This window comes from Mobula birostris, chromosome 8 (genome assembly GCF_030028105.1).
Source record: "Mobula birostris isolate sMobBir1 chromosome 8, sMobBir1.hap1, whole genome shotgun sequence".
Lineage (NCBI taxonomy): Eukaryota > Metazoa > Chordata > Chondrichthyes > Myliobatiformes > Myliobatidae > Mobula > Mobula birostris.
The window spans coordinates 85,178,844-85,188,572 of record NC_092377.1 but is presented as its reverse complement, the minus strand read 5'-3'; the positions used below and the strand labels follow the sequence as shown (position 1 = coordinate 85,188,572).

Below are 9,729 nucleotides of genomic sequence, written 5' to 3'. Positions count from 1 at the left end.
CCCTTTAACTGTATGAGCATTTATCAATGATTACTGGCATTGTCGAGGTTAAGATTTTGCCAGATACTTTGGTTATTTAATGGCATTTCTTGATGCTGAGTCTATCCAACATTCACTTAGGATTTATGTCAGTTGCTGTATTTTGCTTTTCTATGTATTTCATTTCTTGAAACTACTTTCCATGGCATATTGGGCCCTTTGGGAATATAATGAGTGCTATTGGATTGAAATGAGTATTTATTGGGGAACAGAAATTTTAATGCAGACATTTATAGATAATAGTTGACGTCACCAGTGTGTGTTGGTCCTAAATCCTGTGATTAGCTATCAGCAATTAAGTGTGTTAGTTGAGGGGTTTGTGTATGTGCTAAGAACATATGAAGTAGGAGCAGCAATAGAGCTTCCAGCCCTTGAAGCCTGCTCTTTCATTAAGATCATTCACATTTTCCTCAATTCCTTTCAAGTTCAGGAATCCATCAATCTCTATTTTCATTTAACTCAATGACAGCGCCTCCACGTTCCTCCAGACCAGGGGTTCCCAACTTTTCTTTATGTTATGGACCAATGCCATCAAGCAAGGGGTACATAGACCCCAAATCCACACAGACAATTCCAATGATTCACTGCTCTCTGACCGAATAAATGTCTCCTCAAATCAGTCCCGATTTTTCCCCCCTGTAACTTTGAGCCCTAGATTCCTTTGTTAAGGCGAACATCTTCCCTGCATACTGTCAGTCAGTTATATAAATGTTGATGAGATCTCCCCTCCCAATGGAATTGGTCAAATGAAATCTTTGCTTCACTCCTTCTATGACAAGCACATCTTCATCTTGGTAAGGAGACATAGTGCTCTAGGCTTAGTCTTCTAAAGCCTTACACAACTGCAATAAGTGTTCCTGTCTCATGTATTTGAATTAATGTATTATTTCCCCTTTGGAACAGTGAATCCAGTCGGCAACTCCTCAAGGAGTTGTCTCTATGGATGTTTAAAAACTCCACCTAATATTATTATAATAACATGCTTGCAATATCATTGTGCACACTAATCCCGTTTACTATAACGCTTTGAGAAAAGATATGCTGTGGCAGAGGTAGATGCTGTGAGCTCTGCAAAGTGAAGCTAATTAGCAATGCTTATCTTCAAAAGATTAATTATGCAAGGTTTTGTTTACTGCACCAAATAAACAAATGTGCAATTTCAACTGGCGGCTCTCTGGAACTAACCCTGCAGCACAGCAGCATAATGGTTAGCAAACGCTTTACAGTAGCTGTGGCCCAGGGTTCAATTCCCACCACTGCCTGTAAGGAGTTTGTATGTTCTCCCCGTGGGTCTCCTCCGGGTGCTCCTGCTTCCTCCCACCGTCCAAAGGCGTACCAATTGATGGGATAATTGATCATTATAAATTGTCCTGTGATTAGGCTAGTGATAAATGGGGGGGGGGGGGGGTTGCTGGGCGGAGCGACTCAAAGGGCCAGAAGGGGCTGTAGCACAATAAATAAAATAGATAAATAAAAGCCATGATTTCCCGACCTCGCCAAGATCCGGTTGAACACAAAGTCGGAGCGCCCCCTATAGTTGGAATGGACAATTACAGCCTTCGATTCCAGAACTTAAATCCTATAAATTATTACTCTGTATACAAGCGATCACGATGCAGTTTTACATATTTAATAGGCGATGTCTACATGTTGCAGTTGCAATATGCAGAACAATTATTTGACTGAAACCACAATTAATCTCCACTAGTCTTTAAATTGCTCTGCCATTTGAGCATCTGAAATTGTTCATGATAAGAATGAAAATTAGAAATCGAGACATGTGCAGAATGGTCTCAATGCGACTTTAGTATTTAGCGTATTTAAGCCAAGTCGCTTTTCACTTGCACTCTTTATAAATACCGCCATGTAACGCGGCGATCTTATGAAAAGCCCCAATTCACACATAAGGTGTCGAGAGGCAGATATTTCAATTCTTTTAATGTCATATATTAGTTCATTCCAATCTCATCATTCAAGGTTGTGTAGATCACGGATATTTCAGCAACAAATGTGTGACTGCGCTGTTTCCGAAAAGCGATACGAAGGCGCCATCCCGTGGCGAACTGCAAGCACACACGAGGCCAAAGTGAAACCAGGAATTCAAGGGACAGGGTCAAAGAACTCAAAGCAGCAAACATCTCACCCATTCTGCAAGTAACACGTAACCGTGGATGTAGAAAGCTCCAGCGTGTTTGTCCTGTAAAAATTGTCCCAAATATTACTTCAAACATTATGATTAAGCATATTGAACGCCTAGAGTACAGTTTCTTAAATATATCGCGTGATTCCAGCTAACGTCTGATTTGGTTAATCAAGGGCGAGAGATCGCTACTCCCGAGAGGTTACGTGTAAAACGACAGTTTACCAGCCTAGGAGACAACAGACCAGACGATTAACCTTCATATTTCAAACAATGCTTAAAGCTCTCATCCTCACACTTGGGTTAGAGTGGAATTGGAATTCACCGCATTTATATATCTATCTTTCTAAAAAATCTGTCCATTTATCTATTATATGTATCTCCTCGTTACTGTGCTGATATTTTAATTAATAGTGGCATGGTACAGTACAGAGTATAGTGCACATTATTAGTTAAAGGCTTAAGTAACCGATAAGAGTAGCGCTTTGTATATTAATCTGTATAATCTGTATAATTGTGTATAATTAGGCAATAGTAGTGGAATGGCTTCACTCAACAGCTGAGTAAACGGGATTGTGTTTCAGCAGACATCTGCTTAATCAGTTCTGGGCTGCTGAAACCGTAGGTCTTTCAATACCATGTACAAAAAAAAAAGAAATATTTGTGAGTGCGAATAGATATCAATTTCTTGTAAATATATTTCCCCCTGATTAGAACTGTAACGAGTTAACTGCGTTCGTCAGAGTCTTTGCTTCCCGATCTGGGATCGAACCACATATGCCAAAAATGTTCATTAAAACGACGATTTCAAACATGTAAATGTTAAAAAATTAATAATGTCAGCAGTCTATCGAGCAGTCTATAAAATATCGCTTAGGCATGTAAGGATATGGAAGAAGTGCTGGGCGATGGGGTAAATTCGAAAGAGTGCCCGCTAGCTAGCATGGACGAGTTGGGCCAAACGGCCTGTTCTTATGTTCTACATTTCTCTGATTTCAGGATCATGAGACCGATAGTGAAGTCCCACAGCTTACAGAGTACACGTGGCATGACTTACTGTGTGTCTTTTAAGCACATTACACTGCATTACTAAGGTAAAATACTACCTTAAAATTAAAGTTAATATTAGCCATCCCCAACATAGACAATGTTCGGGTCGCAACTATTCCTAAATGAAGGGTGACAGCGGCCTCTCGTGGTTAGATTGCAAAATTGCGTTTGTTAGGACAAATTTAAAGGGCTCTTCAATGCACAACAATGATGCAGTTTAACATACTGATTAATAGCATCAGCAAGGAAAAACGAAAGCAGAACCTAATTGGGAGCTTATGACAGGTAATAAAAGAAGATTGCTTCCACCCACTTAAAGAGATCCTTGTTACATAATAGAGCTGTGTACACTACTTCAGTTTCTAAATACATAAAATGCAACTGAATGCAAGGAACAAATGGATTCAGACACACACCAGGGTTACCTTAGCTTTCCTCCAATGTCCTCAAATGGTTTCAGACACACACCAGGGTTACCAAGCTATCCTCTAATGTCATGCTATTGTACAACGTCGAATATGACAATTCAAGAAGGATGCTCTGATACCTCAATCACGGCCGCTCGTAAACTGTCAGTGGGCTAGATTTCTTCTAAAGCGTTTACCTTTGCAGGGATTGTCTGTGCAAAATGAATCAAATACAATCATTTTTTGTTTATCTTCCATACTTAGGCAATTGTGCGATGATTCATCTTAATAAATGAAGCAAATTAAACCGCTTTACAAATTGTCCTTTTTTTTCAATAATCAAACTCTTGAAAGTGTCACAGATATGCTATTGGATTGGAGGCCCGATAATTTAATGCACATCTTTTTTTGTTTGACAATTATTTGTGTCTGGGTTCTCTTTAAGTGCAAACCGGCATTAAGTGTAACTGTCCAAATTCGGGGGAAAAGATGAACGCTAAACATTTTTGGAAAAGCCCAGTTATCTTTCCTTTCTCTTCTGGGACATTGGCGACCACTTTCTCCCGCTATTGTTAAATGTTTTACAAACAATTTCTTGCAAAAATAATAACAACTGTATGTAATCGTGGTCTTTGTAACTTTCTAATTGACTCGCTTTATTTTGATGTTGCGGTGTCCGCGTGTTTTATACAAATATTCATCTTTAATTCTTACCCTAACATAACTAAAGAAACTGCGTCCACGTTCTATGTATGCTGAATGAAAAAGAGCAAGGATTTCGCGCAAAGTGCAAAACCCTCGCAACATTGCAGTGTTATTCAGTTCAATGCAATCACGGCATTGCGAAACTGTATAATCGGGTACATTGACATCCAATAGCACCATAATTTAAAAATCTGTAAAATATTACACATGCAATGTTTAAACGAGAACGCACAAATACTAGAAGTATGACCTGTATAATAATTGCTGGCAATGTGAAATGAGTTTCCAATGAACTAAGAAATTATCTTCTAAGATTAATTGTAAAATAACTGTATCGTATTCATGCTGGGAAACCCACGTCTCGTGTTACAGGAATTAGAGAAACACTTTGCTTTAATTGTTTTCAAAAGTTAAAATTAAACACCAATGTTTGCAAACGTACGCACAAATCGTTTAATCGTCACTGGTTCGAGTAGTGTAGTAACAAAAAGCGCCTCAGCTGACATTCGTTGGACTAAGTGAACTTCAGTTCGTCAGTTGAAACTGAAAATATCCGTTCTAATTTGAAACAACTTCTTTCCCTCCTTTAAAACTCTGGAAATAAACGCCTGGACATAACATTTCTGGCCAATGTACTCATTAGAGTTATCAACTCAAACTTAGTTTGTCTAACATAGGAAGCGAAAAGGGTTTTTTTTTAAAGCGACAGTGCTTTAAATTTGATCAAAATCGCCCTTATGTAGAATCGTGGAAACTGCGAAAGATAAAGAAACTGTTGGAACATTTTGGCATTACTTATAGATGGAAACAGTTAAACATGTTTGGACAGCTCTCTCCTCTTGAATTAATGTGACACACTCTGGTCGATATATAGAAAAGGGGATCGCTGTTATCTGTGAAAGTGGAGTTCCAGAATAGATATAGCACGAATTTTTAATTTGTCGTCCTTTCAGAGACAACAATGCTGGTTTTGAAAGCTCGACACAATTTGGGTTTTGTGAGGTTTCCTTTTCAGCCCTCCCTAGGCCCAGCTGCACATATGGAGTACAGCATGTACAACAAGAGTCACAATGGCACCAACTGACAGACGTAACAAAACGCCTCCATACCTCTCCCTCAATCTCGGGATGCACTGGCTGTGATAGTGCGGAATAGTACGAAAGCCGAATTTTTGCCTCGTTAATATGCACGCCTCTAACATCCTTAGCTACCAGTTCGCACCCTTTGTGCTGTTTTGTCTTTCTACTGTATATTGTGCAAAGATAGACTGCACAAAACTACCGTGTCAATGTGTGAAATATGGGGCCTTGGGACTTGGGGCCACACAGGATCCGAGGCACTTTATTGACTCGATGGGTTCCCAAGCCACTTCCCCGTTCTGCTTAGTAGTGAAAGTGCGAGTAATTACATTGTTTACTCTTACAATAGCGGCCACACTAAACGCACTTAACATCTCCCTACTTTTAATCCCTTTTAATCCAAGTTTGTTTCGGGCGGGGAGGGGGCGAACCTTCAATAGCGAACGTTTCTAAAACGTTAAATCCTGAGCACTGCCAATGTTTGTCCTGTTGAATTATCTCTGACGATTGACCGCTCTGAAGAAATATATTAAAAATGGCAAAGCACGTCTTATTCTTCCCAAAATATGATTGAAGCCAAGTAGAAATTTCAGGAAAAGCTACCCTCACAAGTGTTTCTGGCTGTAGTGTGGTGCGGGGACAGTTTACACGAAATCGGCAGCCCAAGCACCGGTCCGACAGGACGAGGTGGAAACAAGATAGTCTGCAGGTTAATAACGGTTTCCCAGGAGGCTGAAATTATTAAAGCACACCAAAGATGTGTTCCTTCTTTCGTCAGAATACATTGGCACCAGGAAGGTGAGAGCGTGAATGAAAAACGCGCTCTGTTGAACGGTATTTTCTAACCATGCCGAACGCAATGCGTCCGCGATTGCTTCCAGATAATCGTGTTTGCTTTAGATATTGAATTAAATCTGATAGTCACCAATAGGTTTGCTGAAAATTCATTTGGGACTGGCAAGCTTGTTTTGCGTGCTTTGATCCGACACATCCCCAAGGGCTCTTTAAAAAGCATTTCGCCAACTTGCAATAAATTGTTGCAAGTTTTGCCATCTTTTTTATTTACCCAAGCTTTACTGTCTCTGAATACCGCTCTGTCAATCCAATCGGACTGGCAATTTGAAAACTCCGCAACTTCCTCATTCGTTTGCATGTCATCGGGATCGGATTTGAGTTAAGCAAGACTGAAAGGAAGTGCGATAAAACATCAACTAAATCTCATGCCCATTAGTGATTTGACAGAACTCTTTCAAAGCTACTCTAAAGAATGAAAATTAGAATCTTTCGGTCAGTGTCCTTGCAGATCTGGGAAGCCCGTTCGTTAATGAGCTGCCTTTTATTTTTAGAACACGCCTGTTAGCATTGACATTCCTATTAAAACAAACAAACAAACAAGGGAGAGGTTTCGAAAGTCAGTTGTCTATTTACCTGCCAGGGAAATCCCATATTTAAGAAGTTACTGGGCAAGTTCTTGGATTGGACCCTTCAAATCGTCCACAAGAAAGTCAGCCCATTGAGATTGTATTTTATCAAAAGCCCCTCAGCTGAAGAAGCACTTTAACTGTGAGTGAACTTTAAGTGCGTTTATTTTTGAGGAGCGGCAAGGCGTCAAGGTACCCTTTCCATTTATCCCGCCGAAATCCGCTTTCTAAAAATAGCTCTTCCTCACTTTTTAAGTCAGTGGAAGTTTAATCTCTCGCTGCGTTTTCCTCGCGGATTTGAAAATAAAACTTAATAAATTTAACTTACTTTGAGACCCCAAATTATTCGGGGGAATTAACGTTGCAAAGCGCGCAAAACATTTAATTTAGACTGTGCGGTAGTAATCTTTAAACATTAAGGAACCGAGCCTCAACTACAACCCAGAAATACTCGAAGCAAATGTTACAAAGCCTTTGCCTCCCTTTAAACACTAGTTAACACCATCAAGGCATACAATACCATTTTGAGACACGACATTTTATTAAAATTCTTAATATAAAAAACTCGGAAAATCTCTCATCAAGGCGCTTTTTTTTGTCATTATTCACATCATTATTCTCAAAACCATCGGCTTTTCCCACTCTTTGCCATGGTCTACATTACATCGGAAAATATTTGCATACAACAAATGCCCTCAGTTGACGGCTGGCAATTCTGGCAAACTAACGAACGAGACGGCCCTTTCCCCAACCCACCCGTGCCCTCGTCAAAAATGGACCCCATCTAAACATCGCGCGATTCAATTACAAAGGCCCATAAATATTTCAAGTTTTATATAAAAATGGGAATGTGAAATAATCTTTTTCCACGATTTCAAAAGTTTTTGTACTCGCTTGCCTTTTATACAACAATTATAAGTGACGAAAAAACATTCCTACAACACAAAGACATACTTTACAAATCACAAGAGCGCTGAATTCGCATTTCTAAACACGTCGAGAACCGGTTTTATAGTCAATATATAGTTTGTAAACAGACGGCGACGAGAAGCTCAGCTGAATCACAGTTCCAGACGTATGTTGTGCCGGTATATATGTATATATGTACATACACACACACACATGCACACACATACATATATACTATATAATTATTATTTTATATATAATATATATTGCCCAGTTCTCAAACAGTCTTATACAACGGTTCACCAAGTCCATTGTTGACTCTGCACCAGCGGGTGTGTGTGATACTGGGGATTACTGGCAGAGCTGAAATGGGAGTTATACTGCATGTGTTGGAGGGACTGTGTGGTATAGGCTGGGAAGGCGATGCTGGTCTGGAAGGTGGCCGCGGCCAAGTCCTGGCTTTTCAGAGCGTTCGTCACCATACTAGCGTGACAAGGCTTGCCGTCCCTCACTAGAACCGGCACGGCCACCCTTCTCGGTGAGGGAAGAGGGTTCACGTCCATACCTTTCTCGGCCCTGGCCCGCTTCATCTTATACCTGTGGTTCTGGAACCAGATCTTGACCTGGGTGGGCGTCAGTCTGATCAAGCTGGCGAGGTGCTCCCTCTCGGGCGCCGACAGGTATCTCTGCTGCCTGAAACGTCTCTCGAGTTCGTAAGTCTGAGCCTTGGAAAACAGAACCCTCCGTTTCCGCTTCTTCCCCGACTCGCTGCCGTTGCTAGACGTCTCCGTTGCGTTATCCTGCGATTCGTCCGCCGAAGGATCCGAAGATTTACCCGAGGAATTCTGCTGTTGGGAATTGTTAGTTGAAATCCCGTGTACTGTACAGAAAAGGGAAATATAAAAAAAAGGAACTAATTAATAAAACGCCACTTATCTACTACCAATTTCTGCTTCGGCAAAGCCAAATAACGCATTAATTTCTCCAAACTGTATCAGTTTAATGCTTAAAATAAACCCGAAAACCACCTTTGATGCTCAGACTTTTCTCACAATGGTTCAACCTCTAATTACAGAGTCTTATTTGTTTTGAGTGAACTTTGGTATTGATTGAAATCTTTATCGACGTTTATTGTTATTCCACATGCACGATGCAAAACAAAACCACACGTTACACACACTGGATAATGACAAATATTATATTTATAATATATTTCGCTATATATATATATATATATAAATATAACCTCCGACCTCCGCATATAATTCAGAATTATTTGGAATTATATTCAGAGGTTGGAGGTTGCATTTTTTTTCAGAATGAAAAATTTGCAATACTTACAGGAATACTGGATACTCTCAGTTGTAGCCAACCACCGGGTGTACGGATTATCGGCGCTATCGTAAAAGGGGTTCTTCAGAGGGATCCTCTGTACAGTTTCCAGCGGACTTTGCCCGGCAAACCCCGAAGTTTCGACTGTTTCCGAAGCCTCCCCGTCTTCCTCCGTCGCCTCCGCCGCCGAGCCGTCCTCATCATTGGTATCAGGGAGGTCCAAGATGTCCTTTACTGAAAAGCCCGTCTTTGTGTTGGTCAGCGACATATTCTGGCCAAATTTATGCAGGAAAAGTTGCAGCACCAGCTCTTTCCCCCCCTGTCAATCCGCTGTTGAGAAAAAGAGACACTCTCATACACACAGACACAAAAACGCGGAGGGAAGGCGGGTCGGTTAAGCGCTGGTCGGGCTATGCTCCTACTGAACCGCACCATTTAGTGCAAATGTTTATCGTGTGACTCCCCTCTCGCCATTAAAAATGAAAGCATAATTCTGTAAGGCCGGCAAAATTATCAAAGCTTCGGTCTGTTCGAATCTTACTTCGCGCCCACTGTGATGTCGAACGAATGAGCCATTGGTAATACTGATCAGTTCTCGTAGGGTTGGTCACAATACACGAACCTGCAATGTGTATGTGGGGGGGGGG

At 40.8% G+C, this 9,729-nt stretch overlaps 1 protein-coding gene across 1 annotated transcript in view; it reads right to left on the bottom strand.

The window, feature by feature from the left end:
* Positions 1-7,712: 7,712 nt before the first annotated feature.
* The window catches only part of nkx2.2b (NK2 homeobox 2b), a 9,465-nt gene continuing 7,448 nt past the window's right edge, over positions 7,713-9,729 (bottom strand). The window contains exons 2-3 of the mRNA XM_072267100.1: positions 9,092-9,412; positions 7,713-8,630 (exon numbers count right to left, since the gene is read on the bottom strand). Of these exons, the coding sequence (XP_072123201.1) occupies positions 8,050-8,630; positions 9,092-9,350 (840 nt within the window). The 5' untranslated portion in view covers positions 9,351-9,412 and the 3' untranslated portion in view covers positions 7,713-8,049. The remainder of the gene's footprint in view (positions 8,631-9,091; positions 9,413-9,729) is intronic.